Consider the following 23,962-nt stretch of genomic DNA (forward strand, 5'->3'; position numbering starts at 1 on the left):
ACTTGAAACAACACTGCCTACAATTATGTGGACACCTATTCATTTTACATATCGCTGTCAATTTTACATTGTCCTGTTTTTTTGGGAGTATGCTGTTGTTTTTTTGGGAGTATTGCTGTTGTTGTATTTACACGTGCTGCTGATGATGTGACAATAAAAGTGATTTGATTTGATTATTTACTGTCATCATGACAAAGATCAAATAAATCAGTTATTATAAATGAGTTATTAAAAGTATTGTGTTTAGAAATGTGTTAAAAAAATCAGCTCTCTGTTAAACAGAAATTGGGGGGGAAAATAAATGGGTGAGGGGGATATAATTTATGGGCCTAATAATTCTGACTTCAACTGCATATATGTAAACTTTTATATACAAATAAATAAATATATATATATATATATAGGGACATAGGGATATATATATATATATATATATATATATATATATATATATATATATATATATATATATATATATATATATATATATATATATATATATATATTAACTTGTTCAAACTATTTAAAATGAGCTGAAACAACACAATTCTTGAGATTTCCTTGGGACAACTTAATTGTTTTATATTCAATCCACATGAATTTGTTAAAAGTGTTCAGATAACAATCATTTTGTGTTGGGACAACTTGAATGAATTGTGTGGAACCCTGCATTTTTACAGTGTTGCAGCTATTTGCTATGAACTTAAAATCATTTAAGTTCTTGTTTTGCTCATTAATGTACACACAGCACCCAATATTGACAGAAAAACACAGACTTGTTTGACATTTTTGCAAATATATTAAAAAAGTAAAACTCAATTATCACATGGTCCTATGTTTTCAGACAAATTCTGACCCTCTGCTCAGTATTAAATTGAGGTCCTGATGGGTAAACCAGTTTATAAAACCAGTTTATAAATCATACTGAATGATTTTTTAAGAATGTAAAGAAGCCAGTAGTGATAGAAATACAGTTTTTGTGCATTATAAAAGCCAGACTGTAGCGTTCACTAAGAAGGTGTTGTATTGTATAATATGCTTATAGCTATGGTTTATAGATGTAGTATAGTATAGTATTTCTTCAAGTTTAGCAGAAAATGAAATTCGGACTATGGCAATAAGGCTTTACCAAATCGAGCCTGCTTGTCAATCGATTAGTCAAACGCTCGTTGTGGCCATGCAGTGAGCAGCAGCTGAAGCGTCCGTGTGTGGCTCTCCTCAGCAGCGCGCCTGAGCCTCAGCTGTGTATTAATAGGCATCTGTGTGTAAGCGGAGCCTTTTTCACTCGTGCACACGGCGAGTCTCTTTAAGATCTGTTCATGCGGTAAGGTCAGAACATCATGGAGGTGTTAGATGTCCTAAATCTGGGCGAAATCGCCCAGTATTTCTCGAAAATGGCGATGTTTCCAGTTTTTGATGTTGCTTATTATATCGTGTCAATACTCTACCTCAAATATGAACCAGGTAAGTGGAACTGTTTTTACAGGATCTTTGTACTTGAGCATAATTTGGGTCAAATGAAAATGGCGATTTGTTAAAAATGCACTTGATTATGGCATCATTGAATAAACGACGTCAAATAAGAATATTTTTCTCATGCATTTTCAACAAGTGCTGTGCAGTTTGTATTCATGTTTTGTTTACTCCAACACTGTGTTTGCAATAGACCACTGGACAGTCATATTCGTGGGTATTCTATGTTTTTTTACGTTTGTGTTTTTGCACGCGGGTTTTCCCCTTGTGTGTGTGGATGGGATTGAGTTGTCCCACTCGAAGAGCCTCTTCGAAACACGATAGAGTCCGTGCGCATTCCCCTGCAAGTCTCACTGCAATAAATAGAAGCGCCCTAAATAGACAGCGACAGAGGACAGGACGAAATGCAGCACAGTAAAATTTGTTAAGCAAAGCGTTTAGCTCATTTGCCTCAAAACATGTCCAAACCATATATCTCAATCTCTCAGAAGTTGATATTACTGTAACGAATTTGACGTTTTACTCTGGACTTCCTTTTATTGATCCTTTTGTTTGTTTGTTTGTTCTTTTAAATTATATTAACGATACTTGTTTTGGGGTTATGTGGAAGAGTAAATGTGTTATAGAAATGTTATTACAAAACAACAAAACAGTCATCATTTTAGGCTATGTATTTTATTTAAGCTACTTAAAGCTGTTGCTCAACGAAAAATAAAAATTTACACACTATTTTCTCATCCTCAAGTGGTTCCAAACCCTTATGTGTTTCTATTTTCTGTTCAACTCAAAAAACATTTTGAAGAATGTTTAAAACCTGTAACCATTGGCTTTCATACACTCTAAAAATGTAAAAAAAAAAAAAATGTGGCTCTTTGTTTGGTTGTTTTTAACCTTTATTGGGTTGTTTATTAATAACCCAACCAGTTGGGTAAATATTTGGTGCTTTGTTGGGTTATTTTCAACTATTATTAGGTCATTTTTTTAATAACTCAACCTATTGGGTAAATTTTTTTTAATTTCAACAGTCAACTGATTTAACTGACACAGAAAATCAGAATTAATATGCGTACGTAATTGTTTTTGGGGTGTAAAGTTTATTTAAGCTATAACTAGGCCCATACGGAATCTGCGCATGCAGAAATCCGCAGATTTTCCGCAGAATTCCGCAGATTTTTAGCCAAACATTTATTCTGTTTATTTACTTGAGTTTATTTACTTGAGTAAGTTTTTTAATTAATAACAGTAATATTATTGACTAATATGAAAATGTTCATCTGATCTATGTAAAAGGCAGTTTGTACAGTAATATTTTCTGTCTTTCAATAGATATTTTCTATGAGAGACTTACTTTGTTTACCAAATACAGTGAGTCTAATTGGATTTGCATTTTAAACATTAAATAATAAAAACGTCTTATTTTTTATTTTACATATTAAGGTTTTATGATACTACTAAAATAATTCCACAAAATCTGTAGATTTTTACCAAAATTCTCTGCAGAAATTGCAAAAAAACATCCGCAGATTCCATCTGGCCCTAGCTATAACGCAATAATGTTGTTGTTATATCTTTTTAGCAAATAACCTCTCTGTGTCGTGTTTTATATTAGTTTCACCAGCACTCTTAATTACTGATGATACAAATGCACTCTAAAAACTTGGTTGACAATGGTTGAGTTAAACATATTTGGTGCTTTGTTAGGTTATTTGTAACCTTTATTTGTTTATTTATTTAATAACTCAACCAGTTGGGTTAAAAATTGGAATTTCAACAGTCAACTGATTAAACTGACAGAAAACAGTTGTATTAATATGCGTGCTGAATGTTATGTTTGGATTATAAAGTTTATTTAAGCTATAGCGCAATAATATGTTGTTTTTTTTTTATCAAATTACCTCTCCGGTCATGTTTTTTCATCCGTTTCACCATCCAGGACCATCTTACATAACTATCTACTGTGTTTTGTTTCTTCATAGTTTGTGATTCTTAATTTATTTTAGCAAAAGTGTATTTTAACTGAAATGTAATAGAAATGAAGCATTTTCAATAATTTTTGAAAACTGTATGTTACTTATTTACACAGCCGTAATTATAAAAGTAGTAGTAGCTACTATTAGCAATAGTAATACCAGAATGGAAAAAAATAACATTTAATCAAAATAACCCAATGTATTGAATTAAATTATATAACCCAATGCACTGGGTTGAAATAACCCATAGTTGAGAAGGTGCTATAATAACCTATAGTTGGGTTTTATGTTGGGGTATTTTTAACCTTACTATTTTAACAGAGTGCACGCAGCCAATCTATATTAAACCGATAAAAACCCTGGAACTTAAAATGTAATAAAAATAAAGTATTTTCAATATTTCTGAAAACTGCATGTTATTTATTTACACAGCCATAATTACAAAATTAATAGTAGTACTAGTATAAGTAGCAATAGTAATACCAGAATTGTAAAAAATAAAATTTATTCCAGTGGTTCTCAAACAGTGGTACGTGTACCACTAGTGGTGCACAGGAGGAATCAATTATGTCATACATGTATGTACATGCTACATGTATTTCTAAATTTATCAAAAATTATTTATATATTTTCCCAGAGATAGGTTGCGGCTGGAAGCGCATCCGCTGCGTAAAAACATGATGGATAAGTTGGCGGTTCATTCCGCTGTGGTGACCCCAGATTAATAAAGGGACTAAGCCGATAAGAAAATAAATGAATGAATGATTTATATATGAATATGATGACATATAGCGTGTATTTCTAAGGTCCAGGCAATATTTGCAGGTGTTTAAGTACAGCAGTTTTTTTTTTTTTAGTTTATAAGAACAGTAACCTACCATTTTTAACTTTTAAAAGCACAATTTAATTTAAATGTTGACATTTTTATATACATATTTTTTACATATAAACACAGTGCAGTGTTAATGTTCCGACTATTTATAATGTTTAAAGTGGCTGACAATAATAAATATTCTTAATAATAAGAATTAATCTGCCACATTTTTGAACTGTGCAGAGCTGTAGCTGCTTTATTGGGCCTACTACGCTACAGTACTTCAATACTGCTCATTATGGTGGTAATTGGAGAGACTATTATTTTCTGAGATGGTACTTGATAAAAAAGGTTTGAGAATCACTGATTTAATAAAAAAACAAAAAACAATGCATTGTGTAAATATAACCCATGGTTGGGAAAGTGCTATAATAAACTATAGTTGGGTTACATGTTGGGGCACTTTTAACCTTTAACTGAGTAGTTGGTAAAACAAATACTATAGAAGTAAAAAATTCTTTAAAATAACTTCTTATGTGTTCAACAGAAAAAAGAAACTCAAGCAGGTTTGTGACAAGTGACGTGAGAGTAAATGATGACATAATTATAGTTTTGAGTGAACTATTACTTTAGTTTATTCATTTAGTTTGGGATGTCGCCTTACAGCATTATACTTTTAGGTGTGATTAATATTTCTGATGAGGCTGTCTTATTGTTATTTCTTAAATGGCATCAGATCTTTAGATATAATACATATATATTCGACAGTATATTTAGTGATCAAGCATACTGGCACTGGTTTGTCTAAACATTAGCCAGTTGTTGTGTGAACTCATCCTGTCAGCTGTTTGGAGGTTGTGGTGTAAAACAGGCCTGCAGTCTGAGACGAATGAAAAGCTTCAGGCTTCTATTTATTTTTAGGCCACATTTGAGAGGATCCGTTTTCATTCAGAATGCCTGTTGGGTGCGTATCTACCCGAGCTACACCTGTTCTGTAAGATGTGTTCATCCCTGGAGATTTCAGAGGGGTAGTGTGGATCTCCAGATCTTGATATATACAACATCTCATAGTGGTGTCAAAATTGTGTGGAAAACCGAAAAGGATTTTGAAATGATGGCCATTTTAAGAGTAAACAATAATGTAAAAAAGCTAAACCCAGGGTTTCCGCTAAGTATGTCACGATCCTTGAAATTCTCGATTCGATTTTCGATTATGAATAATTAATTAATTAATGACCAATTAATTATTTGTAGCCTACCGTTTAAACTACCTGAATTGCATGGTCTTTGTTTTACCCATAAACAAATCATACAGTAAATGAATAAAGGTAAGTTACACACATAATTACCACCTGTCAATCACTTTTTTCTGCGGGACTCGTGAATAAGCAGTGATCTGTGTCGTTATAATGGCGTCGGTAAAAAAGAGGCACAACCAACAGGAACCAGCCAACAGTATCTGAGGTGTTCGCTAAAAATGACTAAGTACAAGTGAGTGAAAGATTGAAGCAGTCCTCTGACTGCCTGGACCTGCTGTCTCGAGCGCATGGCTGTGTGCGTCTGTGTCTGTGGTCACGTGATGTGCATTTTCAGAGGAAGTGAGGAAGGTAAGCTGCTCAGAAATGCCACACGCCACTGTGGATGTCAAATCATTGTCGTTCTAAAATGCCATTTAAAAACAAAGACAGTGTAAACAGGGCCTGAGTGTGTACTTTTCACGAGCGGATTTGCAACGGGTGCGGGCGGAGGATCGTTGTCTATCAGACGAACCGTACGTAATACGTACATAGCTGAGCTTGCAAAACTGTGTTTTTTTTGTCGACAACACAAATGTTGTCAACATAACTCACTGGAAATCCAAAATGCTTAAACACCGGCAACTTCATTGAAAGAGGAGAGGGTTTAAGTTCTGTCGACGGGTCTCCTGCTTCTGCAGTTTAACAAGCACTTCAACAAGCCTGTTTTTTCCCGCTCGGCAAGCCAAGCTGACGTGACATGGGGGCGTGGCAGCATCGACGATTCTATTTTTTGATTCGATACTCGAAATTGAGCATAAATTTCGATCGATTTCAATTAAAAATCAAAATCGTGACACCCCTAGTTTCCGCAGGATTCACCAAGTTAAATGCAAGACTTTTTAAGACCATTATGAATGAAATTTTAGATTTATACAAGGCTAAATGCTAAGGATTTTTTTTTTAAATATCCCAGTTGTAAAATATTTTTACTAGCTCTTTCAAAAAATGATTAAAATGATTGAATAAAATTTATTTGATTTATTTTCAAATATATCCATCCACAAACTCTACAACCCTATCCAAGCATAGAACAAAACATAGCTATATTTCCACTATTTCCAGTCTAAAAAAATGATCATTTATTAATAAAAGGTCAAGTCAGTATCCTCAGCAGTAAATAAATGAAGAACTTTTTAAGATCAACCTAATATTTTAGTCGTTGTGATTGATGTAAGTTGACATGACAAGCAAAGCTCATTTGATTCAACTAAAATAATGAAGGCAGCAAAAATTCTTTTACAGTGCATGCTAATTGCTAGTTGCAATGGTTTAGCTTTTAAAATAGATCTATTAGGAGATTTTATGTAACTTTATATTTGAGTACAGCTTTTAGAAACAAAGTTTCAATTTTGGGTTGTGACATACCAATTAGAAATCATTTTAAGGGTAAAACACTACAGATACTAAGGTTAAAATCATTAATATTCTACAAAATAAGTGTAACAACGGGGGGAGTGACAGAGACAACTGGAGGTAAGATCCACAATGCAGGTTTATTCAGCGTAAGGCAAGCAAAGATCAAACAGGTGCAAACGGGTATTTTCAGGCAGTCCAGAATCGTAGTCAGTATAACAGGCAACAGGTCGTAAGGCAGGCGGCTAAACAGGATAACAGGGAATACAAGGCTAGGATCTAAACACGGATAAACAAGACAGGGAGAAACACGTTGTAATGTCACTTATAGTTAACAAGACTCGGCAAACTGGATGAGTAAATGAGTGGTTTATGTAGGGTGTGTAATCAGTCTCTGACAAGGCTCAGCTGGTGAGAATGTAATCAATCTTGATGAGTGAGCATGTTTAAGCATGTATGAATATGTAGTCCAGGGAAAGGCGGAAGTGTAGTCTTCAGTGTTCGTGTGAGAACCAGCGATCTCTGGAGCGCGAAATATAATACGAAAATAATAAAATTCACAAATCTTCTCAGTGACTGTGAAGGCTGAGTCAGGTGATTCAGTCACACCAGTCACTGGATGAAAAAATGCATGTCATTTTTAAGAAAATTATGAAATTAAGAGGGACAATTAATTAATTGACAATGTAAGTCTTTGACAACTGTTTGATTGACTTAATAAAAAATTACTTTATTACATTTTATATAAACTGAAATAATATCAGGAAGAATGTCTTACAATCAGATTAAGAGCAAAAGATTCAAAGTAAATCGGCACACTGCCACTTTAGCTCTCAAAATTTTTTTTAATGTCAATATCACAAAATCACAACGTTTCGACCGATGAAGACCATGTCAGTCGAAACGTTGTGATTTTGTGATATTGACATTAAAACAATTTTTGAGAGCTAAAGTGGCAGTGTGCCGATTTACTTTGAATCTTTTGCTACTAATGTTTGTTTTTTGATCGTGCACCTGCCTTCAAGATTTTCTAGATGTGCGCACATTCCTGTTTTTTACAATCAGATTAAATCAACAAAAATCCTCCTGACACAACAAAGATGGCAAAGAAAAAAAGCCAAGTTAGCATTTAGATACATTTACTGTTTGTTTATAAATTGACAAGACGTAGGAGGTGGCATGAATGCAATGAAATAATAATAAAAATGTCATGAGATTTAAAATTAAAATTGTCATAAGATGGAGTCATGTGTGCAACATTTGGACAACAGTGATTCATCACATCACTTGCTTTCTGATTTGAGGCATAATAATAACGGTTCAATTTAGAAACAGGGAACCCAGAATCTGCGGTACCTTAGATTATAATGGCGAAACTTGCATCGCTAAAGTAAATCAAACCCTGTTAACTGTGTTTTACAGTGAATATAGAAAAGCTTATGTTACACTCACATCAAGCCACCTAAACTGTTCTGAAATGCAGTTATGCACGGCAGGTACAGCATACATACTCACTTAAAACAGTTGTGGGTTAAAAAATAACCCAATAATAGGTAACCCAATGATGAGTTGTTTTGGCACCGACCTGCTGTTGGGTTATTTTAACCCAATCCATTGAGTTGTTAAGGTTAACCCTACAATTTGGGTTACAAAATAACAATATTGTTGGGTTAACCACTAATATCTCAAATGTGTGTATAATTTTCTCCAAAAAAAAAAAACTGTACAAATGAACACGAAGGTAGCGAAAGCACTTTTATCCGTATATAGCTCGGCTAAGAAGCGTGCGTTTGTATCATCAAATTAAGAGTTCTGGTAAAACGGATATAAAAGACGTAACACGGAGAGGTAATTTGATTAAAAAAAACAACAACATGTTGCGTTAAAGCTCAAATAAACTTTACAATGCAAAAACAACATTACGTATGCATATTAATACAGCTGTTCTGTGAGTTAAATCAGTTAAAATACAAAAATTTTAACCCAATAAATAACCTAACAAAGATAACCAAACAAAGCACCAAACAATTAACCCAACTAATTGAGCTATAAATAAATAACCCAATAAAGGTTCAAAATAAACTATTGGGTTAAATAAATAACCCGTCTTTTAGAGTGTATATAATATTAAACAACTCAATCTCATACCTTCAGTTCTCTTCTTTTTAAAGTTGCGCCTGAACTGCTCTCTAGACGTTTTGAAAAGCGCACGAAATGACGCAATGAACTGTATTGCGCTTGTGCGTGACGCCTTATTACAATACTGACTTCTGATTGGTCAACCGTTGTTGTTTATAAGTCATAAATTACCATAAATGGAAAATTTTACTATTTATTTGCATGACAAGTATTACATTACACACACTGTTATTAATCTAAAAGGCATGGTAAGGGGAATGGTGGTTTTACAAAGGGGATGCTTTTGTCTTTTTTTTTTTCCATACGGGGGATGCCATCCCCCTGCTTCCCCCTCAATTCTAGCACTATCGATAACCAGCAATGTAGCTTGAGTCTGTTCACAAAAATAAAAAAGTTTCTCTTTTTGTGTTGCAAGAACAGAACTAATGTGTTTTTAGGCTTTAGCTGAGAAATGAACATCACCTAAGATGAATTAAACCTTTTGTAATTTTCATTGGGAGTTTAATTCTGTTAAATAATGTCTTCCGTTAAACTTTTGGAGCCTTAATTATTGCACAGTGTTAACATACATTAGCTTTATCCATTCATTTGCCTTCAGCTTAGTCCCTTTATTCATCCACTGCGGAATGAACCGCCAACTTATATAGCATATGTTTTACACAGCGAATGCCCTTCCAGCTGCGACCCAGTACTGGGAAACACCCATACATTCTTTCATTCACATACTCCACAGCCAATCTAGTTTATTCAAATCACATGTACCACATGTCTTTGAACTGTGGGTCCAAAACCCACGCGAACACGGGGAGAACATGTAAACTCCACACAGAAATGCCAACTGACCTGGTCGGGACTCGAACCAGCGACCTTCCTGCTGTGAGGGGACAGTGCTAACCACTGGGCCATCGTGCCGCCCCAGCACTGTAAATAGTCACAGAATATTTCAGCATGTAGTAGGTCAGATTAACATGGGAAAATGTTCTTGTTGGAACTATTAAGCTAGCCAATTGAGTCTTCAAATATTTGGCTCTGGTATGAACACGACCGCAAATCTAATGTGGATATTCTTGTAAAGCGCCCTAAAAGATTATAGAATTATTCACAGTATTTTGAAGTGCGCACAACATCAGTATCATGCATGTTCATTGTCATGATATAGTCAATTACTGAATATCGCCATATGTCTAGTGGGGAATGGTATCTCATTTTGTTTAAATGTGCATGTGTAAATAATATGAAGTTATAAAGATCAAAAGAATTCCTCTTATATGTAATGATCTGTGTTGATCAGGTGCTGTGGAAGTGTCCCGCAGGAGTCCAGTGGCCTCATGGCTCTGTGCAATGCTATACTGCTTCGGGAGCTATATACTAGCAGACATCATGCTTGGCGTGTGTCCCATCGACTATTTCCATAACAATAGTCACATCCTCCTGGCCTCAGCTGTGTGGTAAGGATCTTTTAAATGCTTCATTTTTTTAATGAAAGGTGCAATAGGAGATCTGCTAAGAATGCTAACGTTAGCCTGATAGCGCTGAAAACCTGTCCTACCCTGCAAATCACCATCTAAAGCAGGGGTTCTTTACCTTTTTCACTTCAGGGCTCACTTCTTTCTCCTATCAATTTTTAAAGGCCCACCTGTCTGACATTTTCTCTACTATGTTTATATGAAAGGCTCATTAAAATCTTTATTTATTTACAGATATGTGAGAGAACCACAGGTCAACAGGGAGATTGTAAAAGAGCAGCTTCTGCTTCAAGCTGGACTGACTGAATATCTAATATTAAATATCTACTATATAAAAATATACAGACAAATGTAATATACAGTAAACACCCTAAATCTGTTGAAATGCATCAATCTGATGGCGGTTGAGTTTGCAGCTGGGTATTATTGAGAGATCGCCGACAGAAACAGTGAACTCCACCAGAGCACGTCTGAAGCTCATATGCAAGTTTATTTTACATTCTATGGCAGAAACACCCAGTGGCGCCCCCAGAAAATTTTCTTAGGGGTGGCCAGAAGAGGCCACACCAAATCTAGGGGTGGCAAACAAAAAAAATTATAAATTCAGTGTAATGTTATATTTTTGTTTTTGGTAAATGTAATAATGTAGTTTTTATTCATTTAATTAATTCTTCTTGAAATATTGCTATTTATACCTTGAAGTAATTCAGGAAGTACATGTGCAAACCAAATAAAAATCTATGTTAACTTTTTTACATGCTTTTATTGTACATCATACGGTATATGCCATGTCTAAAATTAATGAAGATTAATGAGTTTATTATTCCCAGAGATGGGTTGCTGCTGGAAGGGCATCCATTGTGTAAAAATGTGCTAGATAAGTTGGCGGTTCATTCCACTGTGGCGACCCTGGATTAATAAAGGGACTAAGCCGAAAAGAAAATGAATGAAAGAATAATGAGTTTATTAATAACCCAAACAAATGAACAAACTGAAACAAAAAGGCATTACTATACACACTCACTATACCTAATAATATCATTTATCCATATTGCTTTTTGAGCCATTTTATTAATGCAGCTTCTATTGATATACTGTACCTTAAGGTAAATATTAAATTGCCATTGCTGTCTATTGAAGGTGTGTGCGTGCTGTCAACGATGATCAGGGAGGGTAGTGGCGGTTCTAGTTTAAATGACACCCTGGGCGAACCACCCTATACACCCCACCTCCCTTGAATTGTTAGATTTGTTATTCAATAAATATAACAATTTATTTTAAATAAATACAATTAATATTATTATACAATTATTATTCTGAATAAATAACAGAAATCAATCCTAATTATTACTGGAAAACAACAACTAGAGTGATATGCCAAGATCACTTAAGAAAACTTTTGCATGAAAATTAATTATGACAGTTCTAAAGAATACAAAAAATGTATTATAGAATTATCTGTGGTCTTAGACCAGATCATGGCTGAAAAATCATGTTATGAAGTCTTACTTCCCTGACTCATTATCCCTCCTTTCTGCTTTAAAGGCATGCTTAGTGAAAGTAACATCATCATCATATTATATAAACTTTAGTCGACTTTCTCCTCTGCACAAAAGGCTGTTACTCCGTTTCACGGCGCATGAGGGGCGCGTATTTTGTCGGCGTGCATGCAAACAACCAACCGGGATTCACACAGGAGTGCGTGAGGCGCGCGGGAATGGTTTTCTGCGCGCATGCGTTAGTTTGCTTTCACCAGCATTCAGCATTGAACCACCACTAAGGGGGAGAGACAATGAATCAGCTACGTCAGTAACACCAACAATAATTTAGTGGCTGCATTTTATTTATTTAAACATTGGGGATTTATAAGTACATTTAAATCAATAATGTCAACAGCAAAGTTATATTGGGGTGGCCAAAGGGGTGGCCACAGGGGTGGCCAGAGTTTACCGAGGGGTGGCCGTGGCCACCCCTGGCCACCCCTTGGGGGCGCCCCTGGAAACACCATTGAGCCTCGCTAGATCCTCCACAAAAATACACAAAGAGAGACCTTCACTTTCACTTCACGCATAGTTTGTGAATGAACAGATCTACGTTTACTAGTTTCAGACGTGATCATGAGGCCGTTTTTGAGCCGAGTTTGAAGTAAGCAATCAGTGAATGCCTCTCCATTGATCTTTTGGCGGTGTGCTTTGGGTCATTGTCCTGCTGGAAGATGAACCGTTGCCCCAGTCTGAGGTCAAGAGCACTCTGAAGCAGGTTTTCATTCAGGATGTCTCTGTACATTGCTGCATTCATCTTTCCCTCTATCCTGACTATTCTTCCAGTTCCTACTGCTGAAAAACATCCCCACAGCATGATGCTGCCACCACCATGCTTCACTGTAGAGATGGTATTATCCTGGTGATGAGCGAAGCCTGGTTTTCTCCAAACATAAACGCCTAGCATTCACTCCAAAGAGTTCAATTTTAGTCTCATAAGATCAGAGAATTTAGTTTCTTATGGTCTGAGAGTCCTTTAGATGCCTTTTGGCAAATTCCAGGCGGGAGTGTCTTCCGTCTGGCCACTCTACCATACAGGCCTGATTGGTGGATTGCTGCACAGATGGTTGTCCTTTAGTAAAGTTCTCCTTTCTCCACAGAAGAATGTTGGAGCTCAGAGTGACCATCGGATTATTGATCACCTCTCTGACTAAGGCCCTTCTCGCTGATCACTCAGCTTAGATGGCCGGCCAGCTCTAGGAAGAGTCCTGGGGCCTCATGTACGAAGACTTGCGTGGAAATCTTACTAAAACATTGCGTACGCACAAAGCTGTAAATGTGCGTACGCAGAAAAAAATTCAGATGTATGAAACACTGCGTACGCCGAATCTCAGGCATATTCTTTTGTACATCCGAATGAACGTGAAACTGAGCGCAACATGCACGAGCACAAAACTCCTCCCTGCCTCCTCCCCCGTATGAATATGCTAATGACTCTACTTATGGCAAAACCCAACGAAAAAGCAATGGCAAAAGCAAGCAAAAAGAGAAACTTTGAACAGAATGTGAATTGGAGGTGCTGCTTTCGGAGGTAGACTGGAGAAAAGCAGTGTTATTTGCAAGTTTGTTCTCCGGAATTAACAACAAAAGAAAAAATAGAGAGTTTAGCTGATGCGGTTTACACAGTTGGGTCTGAACATCGCACTGAGTGAATTAAACCGAAAGAGTGTGATTTATAGGTGTAAAATGTTGCAGTACACACATTAGTTTCGGTGGCGCAGCTCAAAAGTCGCATGTCTACATGCTTTGATACGTTCGAGCATGATCTCGGTTCGAATCCAGCGTCCAATGAACTCTTTTTTCTTTATTTCCCCGCTACATATCAGATTTTGCCTACTATTTATAACGAGAAAGACAAGTAGGAATCATTAATAAGTTTGTGCATCATATTTTATTTGCACATTTATTGAATGGAAATGTTTCTGATTCACGCATGCAAATTCATCCTCAGATAGTGTCTTTATAGCAATGTGCGTGCAGTAGATAGCTCAGATTACATTGGGAAAACAGGAGACCGCTGCAATTTGCGCTTTAATGTTTAGCTGGTCAACTGTATGGTATGGAAACCTTATATACCTGCTAGATGAACCTGTCTCATACAGCTGCCATTGCAAGGCTCAGACACTTTGTAGAGAGCAATTTAACACAACTGCCTCTAGGAGTCAACAATTTAAATAAAACAGACACGCACAAAAAATGTGCTTACGCCAGCCAGAAAGCTGCCGTGAAGCTGCGCACATTCCCACGTTCAGTTCATTGTTAGTAAATCCAAACGTGAGCGATTCTGAGCGTGAAACCTGGCGTACGCAAAGTTTTTGTGCGTACGCAGCGTTGATACATGAGGCCCCTGGTGATTCCAATCATCTTCCACTTACAGATGATGGAGGCCACTGTGCTCATTGGAACTTTCAGAGCAGCAGAAATTTTTCTGTAACCTTCCCCAGCCTTGTGCCTCAAGACAATCCTGTCTCTGAGGTCTACAGACAATTCTACAGACAATGTTTTCACATTGTCATAATGGGGTATTGTGTGCAGATTGTTGAGAAAATAAATGAATTTAATCCATTTTGGAATAAGGCTGTAACATAAACAATGTGCAAACAGTGAAGCGCCATGAATACTTTCCAGATGCACTGTAATTTAACTTACTTAAAAGAAATTGCCACTGATGTAAGCTACATTTTTAAGGGTATAATGTGGAATAAGTTTCACAGTGTAATACTTATTACTTTTGAATACTTTTGGAAAGACTCTTTACTCTATACTACTCATGAAGATACACACCATACTTCTCATACAGATGTTTTTATTCTACTTGCACTATATTTTTGGAGCAAGCAATTGTACTTTTACTTGATTATGGTTTTTCTGTCCTCTTTCCACCACTTACTGCACTACATGGTGTTTTGCACACTACATGTGCAAATAATGTAAAGCATTTCTGCAGAGCATTAAGCAGTTAACACATTTCTTCTTTGACAAGGTATCAAACTGCCCAGTTGTATTTAAAACCTTTATTAAACCTTATTTCACCAACATGTGACTGTAAACAACAGGGCTCTTTGTGTATTAAGTTTTCTTAGAATGTAATTTTCTCCCTCCCTCCTTTTCAGGTACTTGATTTTCTTCTGCCCTCTTAACCTGTTCTACAAATGTGTGGCGTTCATGCCTGTGAAACTCGTGCTGGTGGCTTTGAAAGAAGTAGTCCGTACTCGTAAAATCGCAGCCGGAGTCCATCACGCTCACCATGCGTATCACCACGGCTGGCTGATCATGGTCATCACTGGTTATGTCAAGGGTAAGTATCTTATATCTCCAGAGGGATTTATTTTTGGTGGTCATGTAACACTTTGATAACACCCTTTAAAAACCCTTGTTCAGGAGATCTGTGCTCTGCTGTCTCTGTTAATATTCACAGGGTCAGGGGTTGCTCTCATGTCCAATTTCGAGCAGCTGCTGCGAGGAGTCTGGAAGCCGGAGACCAATGAAGTCCTGAACATGTCATTGTGAGTGGTCTGTTCATCTGTGAAAACCTTTAATGGGAGTCTTGCCTTTTTTGGAAATAGGGTCATTTTACATTTGCCCCTGAGTTAAGGAGTTGAGTTTTACCATTTTTAAATCCATTCATGTGATCTCCAGGTCTGGAGTACATTTCCTAAACAATGGCATGACACAGCTGAACTATCATAGTACGATGCATCGTTTGGGAAAAGAACGATGAAGTGACGAGTGCTTCCCAAAACTGTAGTTGCTCTGTCACAGATCAATCGTTTGAACCACTTTAGTTATAATGTAAACTTCCATATTGATGCTCTAAACAGGGTGGAGTAGGAACTTCTTTAGAGAAAAACCCCATAATTTTTCAAGCAAATTATATTGTTTTACACAAGCAATCCAACATTTGTTTTGCATATCAATTTAAATATATGTAAGCGACACATAAAGGGCCTATGTTGCTTTTACAAGAATTATTTAGAATATTACATATTCTATTCTAAAACATAAACTAGCTAACACGTATTTTAATCTCTTATATAAATCATATAAATCGCTGATGGGGTGGCGCGGTGGCGCAGTAGGTAGTGCTGTCACTTCACAGCAGAAAGATCGCTGGTTCAAGCCTCGGCTGGGTAAGTTGGCTTTTTTGTGTGGAGTTTGCATGTTCTCCCCGTGTTCGCGTGGGTTTCCTCCGGGTGCTTCCCCCACAAGTCCAAAGACATGCAGTACGTTGCGTACGATAAAATTGTCTGTAGTGTATGTGTGTGAATGAGAGTGTGTGGATGTTTCCCTGGAAACATGTTTGCGGCTGGAAGGACATCCGCTGTGTAAAACATATGCTGGATAGGTTGGCGGTTCATTCCCCTGTGGCGACCCCAGAATAATAAAGGGACTAAGCCGAAAAGAAAATGAATGAATGAATGAATAAGTACACACAGTAGGCAATTTATTAAGAAGTTAAAAAAAAAATTCTAGTTAATAATATTCATTTGTATTATTATTATTATTATTTATTTATTTTATTTATTGTAAAAGTCTAAAAGTCTTTTTCTATGCGGATCATGAGCAGAGCTTCTGTCTGCCTGGTGACTGTAGCTTCATTGCTAAATGGCCACTCGATCCATTCAGTGGTGCACCCCCATCTCTCAGTTCGTAAACTCCTCCAGAATCTTAAGCTGGATGATGGAGGCTTTCACCGGTGCTTCCGGTTGAGCTGAGCCCAGTTTGATGAACTGTTGTCGGTGTCGGCAGGAGGATTTTTCCCCAGGACACCAACAACAGGTGCTACATCATAATCAAGCCCCTACAAGAGCAAGCACCTGATTTGTTAATGCAGCGCGAATGTCCGCTAAAGTTCAGATTCTCCAACTTGAGCGACTTGCATTAATCATGTCAATCGGACAATATGCGTCGCGTCATTTGCAGCGCCTTATTTGCGTGTATCGCGCCACAGGTTGTCTATTCACGTCTTTGCATTGACTTAATATGTAAATCACTCGCTATTGACGCTTCTTCCGCCTCTGGTGTGAACGCAGCATAAGTGCACAATAGTCGCGTTCAGGGGCGCCACTGGCCTGTACAAGCCGTATGGCAAGGGCCAAAGAGGGTCAACTGGGGGTTCGGGTTGGAATGAAAGAAAAGGCAGAGTTTGCCCAAGTCTGATAAAGATGGTGTGTCGCCATTACACTAGTTTTCTAATCAAGCATGAGTACATATGCCAAAAAATAAATTAATAAATAAATAAGTGAAAAAACAAAGCTACTGGTCAGCCTGATAAAAGCTCTTGCTCACACTGGCCTGACAGTGGAAATGCGGCTATTGTAACTACAAAAGAGTCAAGCTTTAACCTTTGTATGGTGTTCGGGTCTGTGGAACCCGTTTTTACTTTTTATCAAAATAAAATGATTACAAGTCATTATGTTTTAGTCTCAGACTCATTGGCTTTGGCTCATTTTTTATGAAGAACAGAAATCAGAATACATTTTCAATGACCCCCCTACACATTTACATTACTGTTTGGGTCCTTGTGGCTAAAGAAGGTGTTAAAACGGTAGGTCATGGGTACCTTAACTCTGTGGTTCTAAGTGGAACTCTATACACAATAGGTTATACATGCATCAAATGCAAAAAGTAAACATGTTCCACAGTAAATCTCCTCCTCATGTGTTGCACAGGCTGGCATGAAAAGCCAATGTGTTCAAGGGAAAGACAGGGCAAAAAACGAGTAGCACTTTAACTCATATATGTGATCTAACAAAGGTAAATGGAAAATAATAACCATTAACAATGTTTATATTGCTTGAAATTGGGATGAAGTAAACATCTATTGAGTATGTTAACCTGAATGTTTTTATTATGTTGAATTAAAAACCCAGCAATGGAGCGGGCTGCAGAAATTATTAGAGAGATTATAGGAGAGTAACATAAATATGAACACCACACAAGGGTTAAATAGGAAAATGATCTAAACTCTTTGGTCATTTTTGAGCGAGATGCTAATGGTCTAATGCATTTAATTGACTTATGCTAAGCTAAGCTAAAATTGCTCCTAGGGATCGACTAAATGGATTCAAAAATGGTAAAACTGTAGATGACCTGTTAAATGTGCCTATTTCCAAAGAAGTGGAGTGTTTCTCTTAGGAGAGGTGTGTGAAAGTCACACCTCATAGTGACTATGTCGGGTTAAATTTCATAAATAGAAGAAAATTCCATTAAAAAGTAGCATAAAGGTATAGTCCACATGACATTTCTTTTTTTTAAAGTCGCATTTCATGAAAGAGCTGTTATATTTTATATGAATGATTTCTGTAAACAATAAGACTGTGATTCTTCTTTTTTTTTTTAGCCCTACCAAGGCCAGTCTGTATGGAGCCATTTTATTCACTCTCCAGGAGGCTCACGTGCTCCCTGTGTCGAAGAGCACACTCATCTGCCTCTTCACACTTTTCATGGTCTCATCCAAGGTAATACTCAGCGTAACAGTGGCATGTAAAAACAGAAAACTGGCCATTCATACCTTAATATAGTGGGGTTTCCATCATGAAGGGAATTAGGGCTGCACAATATATTGTTTCGGCATCGATATTGCAATGGGTGTGTCCGCAATAGTCACATAACAGGATCTGCAATGTTGAGATGGGATAGATGACCAAATTAATGAAAGTTTACAATCTGCATGTATTATTAAGGCATGTGATTAGAGGTGTGAACCTACACTAGTCTCACGGTTCGGTTCGGTTACGATTATCATGCCATCGATTCGGTTCAATTCGATATTTCGGTGCATCACGGTGCATTGACGGTGCTTTCCACACACAGTTTTATATTTTCTTCACAGCAGCATTTCTTGTATTAAAATGTATGAATATATTTTTATTTAAATACTATTTGTAATATAATTTTGTAATTTAATACAAACAGTCAGATATATAAACTGTAACTTTAAACAAAACGAGCATTTAGCAAATAATATAAACAAATATAAATATCCAGCTCAATTTCTGATCCTTGTCTAGTTCTCTTACACCTCTTTGATTGGTCACACCCTCAAAAAAAAAAAAAAACGTTTGCGATTGGCTCTTGCGCGCTGCGTTCTTCACAGATGAGTGATGCTGATAAGCGGCAGGCGGCAGCGGCGATCTCACAGCTGATCTATGATAGACACGGTGGAGAAAACTCTGCAGACACGCGCTGGATGCAAAAGTAACGCTGTAAAACAGCCGAGAAGAGAAGAAAAGCCACGCCAGCAGGTCAAATGGGCCCACTTGTGAGAAAGAGAGAGAGAGAGAGAGAGAGAGAGACAGAGCGCGCACGCGAGAGAGAGAGAGAGAGAGAGAGAGAGAGAGAGAGAGAGAGAGAAATGGAGTAGGCTACTTTCATTCTCTGGATCTCAGTGAAATAGGGCTATTGTTGTATATGTCAGTGAAACACTGATCCAGCAAACACACACAGTGAAATTGTGCACAGTTTATGAGTTTTAAGTAGCCTAGTTAAAGCGCTGTAAATACTCGCGATCGCCTCCCTCGTGACAGAGCGCATATGAGGTAAATGACGTCAGTAATAACCGGTTATGATTATTACAGAACCGATATCGAATTGTCCATGTCTGCATCGCAGTGCACCGAAAAAACGATTATTTTTGACACCCCTACATGTGATTCAGAAAAGTAACCAAAGGCAACAGCACTCTAAAAAATTATTGACTGTTGTAACCCAAAATTGGGTCATATATGGCAAAACTCAACATTGGGTTAATTTTTTGACAACCCAGTAATGTTTAGGGCTGGGATGGGCAATCTCGTTCCTGGAGGGCTGTGTGCAGATTTTGCTTCTAATCAGAATTTTCAAGATCAGTAGAAACCTATAGGCAGGTTATAGTTGGAGCTAAATTCTGCAGGACACCAGGGGCCTCATGTAGCAACGCTGCGTATGCACAAAAACTTTGGGTACGCCAGGTTTCACGCTCACGTTTGGATTTACTAACAATGAAATGGACGTCAGAGTGTGCGTTAGTCCACGCCAAATTCATGTCTGGCGTTCGTGCATTTCTAGTGTGTGTTTGTTTTGTTTCTACTGGCGACTCCTAGAGGCAATTGTGTTAAGTTGCACACTACAAAGTACTTTTGAGCCGTGCAATGGCAGCTGTATGGGGGGATCATCCTCATATCTAGCAGGTTTGTAAGGTTTCCATACCATGCAGTTACCAGCCAAACATTAAATCGAAATCGAAACATTATTTTGCCAATGTAATCTTATCGATCGACTGCAAGCACATTGCTATAAAGGCACCATCTGAAGACGAGATTACATACGTGAATCAGAAACATTTCCATTCAATAAATGTGCAAATAATATGTGATGCTTAAATGCGCTTAACATAATTGGATTGGGCACGGGGGCACTTTAGATCATTTTGGAAGGGCACTTTCTGTCCAAGACTAAAAAGGGCATGTGCACTGCACAGGTTAAGCCTTATTTGTGCACGTGCCTGGTTATCAGTGTTGGGCAGTAGCGTCGCTTCATGTAGTGACGCTACTATCTTAACTACATTTGTCAGTAGTGTGACGGTAGTGTCGCTACTTTCTAAATTAAATAGCCTTCAGTGGTGAAGCTATTTTAATAGTCAAGTAGCGCAGTAGCGTCCACACAAGCTACTTTTAACCGATAGCGGATCAATAAGTGACGGCACCAATATTCACGGAGCTGTGAGCCCGGTGTCTAGCCAATGAAAGTAAATCCATGGCTGCTTCCGAAACCGCCTACTACTCAGTAGGTACTGCATTTGAATTTAAAGGTACTGCTCGGCTGTTAGAAAAGTGCGTTCTATACAGTATGAATGTGAAAAGTATGAATGAAATTCGGACCTACTACATCCGCCATTTTGTCATGGTCATGTGACCTACCTGCGTCAGTTGCGTCGCATCACTTCCATTCATGAATTCTCTCGAGGGGCATTATTATAATCTCGCCAGAAGTAGTAAGTCATCCGGGTACTTCTCTCATACTGATTTTCGAATTCTATGAATTCGGACATACTACTCGGCTCGCATACTGATTTTAGCGTACTATATAGTATGGATGTATGCGGTTTCGGACGTAGCCAATATGATGGCGAGAATGGCAATTTCTTCTTCTTCCTGGTTTACGGGGTTCGACAACAAAGTTTTTGGTGCGTTACTGCCGCCTCTGGTTGGCCAACCGAATCTTGCTTGATAAAAAATGACTGAGGGAGAGGAGTTATTTCTGAAGCAAGATTCCTCGTAAATGTGTAATGTGAATTTTTTGTTTTAGCTGTTGTATATGTGTTTCTGTTTAGTACAGCATATTATTTACAGTAAATAAGTGAACTGAACTATTATCCCTCATATGCTTCATTGACAGTTGTATTGATTACTAACGGCCCATTCACACGAGGCTTAAGCGTCAACGCTTGACTAAAGGCGTGTCTGAAGTTGAGGCTGAAGCGATCGTCATAGAAGCGTTAGCCAATGAAATTCAGTCAGCTATAGGCCACTGTCTAGCTGGTGTATTTGCATACAGCAGTCTGATTGGCTGACGCTATTATGTACGTTGTTTATGTTTTTTAAAATGCAAAACAGAATTTGTGCTGTTCAATGCGTGTGCTCTAGGGATGTATGTTCTCACCAATGTCTAGAGCGAATCTACGCCCTTAGATGGTAGTGTTCTTGTGTCAAAAAATGTTAATCTTTGGTTGAGTTTTTATTATACAATAATAATTGTAATGATTTTGATTCTTCCACTTAATATCCTAGTTTACAAAAAAATACTGAAACTAATAAAAAATTTCAAAATATAGAAACTAGTAAAAACTAGTAAATCAACCTTTAAAACTAATTAAAACTGACTGAATCTGAAAACAAAAAATCAAAACAAAATAAAAACTAAAACTATTGAAAAATCAGAAACTATTACAACCTTGTTGTGGACACATTATACCTACACACAGTACTGTCCAAACATCTTCCACAAGTTGATTTTCCATCATAGGTGCCCTTTAAAACCTTTTTGTTTTATTCACTACACAGGTGTTCATGACAGCTCGTCACTCTCATGGATCGCCCTTCGCCCTCATCGAGTCTTGGGTGTGCCACGTGCTATTCGGTTCCCCCCTGGGTACCGAAGACGCCCATGATCACCACCATGCTGCTCCAGCTGCTGCCCCTGCACCCCTCTCTCCTGCCAAAAACAAGGAGGAACTGAGTGAAGGAACCCGCAAGAGGAAGTCAAAGAAAGCAGAGTAGATTCACAACACAGTCATCAACCCAATCTGTCATACAGCAGAGCGCCTCAGTTCTGCTTCAGAAAGGATGGAATTTGATGTTAAACCAATGAGCTTCTCTTTCAATGGTGCTTTTTAACGACAGACATGCCACGTAGGGACTCTGTAAATAGCTTCCCCCTCTTTGCCAGCGTCTGTGTCTTTATTTATTTTTCATAATGTTTCCCATCAGCAAAAGTCCTGTTTATCTGATGATGTGCAGACACGTCACGAACAGATGAATGATCGAAAAGCAGCGAGATGAGAATCTGCTTCCATCCTTTTGAGTTCACTAATCAAGGAAGGGTCCGTAGAAATAAGACTTAATTGTCCACTGCTGGTTGACCCTAAATTCCACAGCACACTGCTGCTTTTTACATCTAGTTGCATTGAACAAAACAATATATTTTCCAAAATTGAATTAAATAATTTTTCAACCAAATGCTGAAGTTGTTGCAAATTATTTTAACTGTTCTGACGTTGCATATTTGTTTTAAAAATTGTAATAATATAATAATATAATGTTTGATTTAATCCTCACAGGGAAGCCAATTACATAACAATATACTATGTTGGTGTGAAAAACATACGTTGCACCTGCACCAAAGCCATCAATGTGCCTCAGGGCCGGAGTGGGACTCCTTTTCAGCCTTGGAGTTTCAACCCTTAGACCGGCCCACCTCAGTTCACGACTGACTATATTAAAATAAGGTCATTTCCAATTCAGTTTCTAATTACACTATCACGTCTTTTTGAAGAAAACAGCTGCTTTAGAACTTCAAATGTTCAACAACCTTACAGTTTTATATGTCTTAACTATAAAAAAGAAAAGAAAAAAAAATTACTCAGGTGAGGATCGAACATGTCGTAACGCAACGTGCTGACCACTGGACCACAATGGTGGTGTTACACTTATGTGGCCGGATTGATTTTTACATCATCATTACTTTGCAGGCTGTATTTTGTTCATGGGGCAGAGCTGCGGCAAAATAATGGATAAAAAGAGTGAGGCTATGGTCAAATAAATAAATAAATGAAAAAAAGTGCGATGGCTGAGAGTGCAAGCAGCTAGAAACACCGGCCCTCGTGGCCAAAAAAACGGACCGGCCCACCGAGAACTCTCCCAGTCCTCCTGATTGGCCAATCCGGGCCTGATGTGCCTTTTTAAACTATGCCTTATCACCTTATATACCCCTAATGTGTACTTATGTGTTTCCTAATGGTACATATTAAAGAATTTATTAGTATGGAGGAATTACCAACCTATGTCACACTTGTTCCCGGTTGCAAAAAAGACCAGTTGCAATAGCAAACATATTGTGTTGTGCAGTAGAATTTCCGAAAATAAAAAAATAGAAACTCAATTTTACCATACACCACACTGCTTTTAATGCCAACTGCAGACGTCTTTGGCTGAAAGGGAGCTGAATGGAGTGACGACCTAATTAGAAATGCTCGACTCTGCAGTTTTCAGTTCATATCAGATAAGTTGACGCTATGCTGAATTATATACACATTACTCATTTTTGGTTGGAGCAATGTTTTCAGCAAAAACAGTTAAATATGGTGAAATAAACTGCGGACACTGAATGCTGAGAATAAATATACAATACAATTTTTACTTACATTTTT

The 23,962-nt window shown here is 37.5% G+C and overlaps 2 protein-coding genes across 4 annotated transcripts in view; both read left to right on the forward strand.

Moving 5' to 3' along the window:
• Window positions 1-23,962, forward strand: part of ranbp3a (RAN binding protein 3a) — a 1,280,039-nt gene that overhangs the window by 1,230,564 nt on the left and 25,513 nt on the right. The gene's annotated exons all lie outside the window — the stretch shown is intronic.
• On the forward strand, window positions 1,293-22,772 carry tmem38a (transmembrane protein 38A). Of its 2 annotated transcripts, NM_200900.1 has the most exon segments (6): window positions 1,293-1,464; window positions 10,339-10,495; window positions 15,168-15,352; window positions 15,473-15,560; window positions 18,398-18,515; window positions 22,098-22,772. In NM_200900.1, coding segments are annotated over 6 exon segments (888 nt in total). In that variant the 5' UTR covers window positions 1,293-1,340; the 3' UTR covers window positions 22,314-22,772.

This window comes from Danio rerio, chromosome 11, assembly GCF_052040795.2.
Source record: "Danio rerio strain M-AB ecotype USA chromosome 11, GRCz13ab, whole genome shotgun sequence".
NCBI classification, from domain to species: domain Eukaryota; kingdom Metazoa; phylum Chordata; class Actinopteri; order Cypriniformes; family Danionidae; genus Danio; species Danio rerio.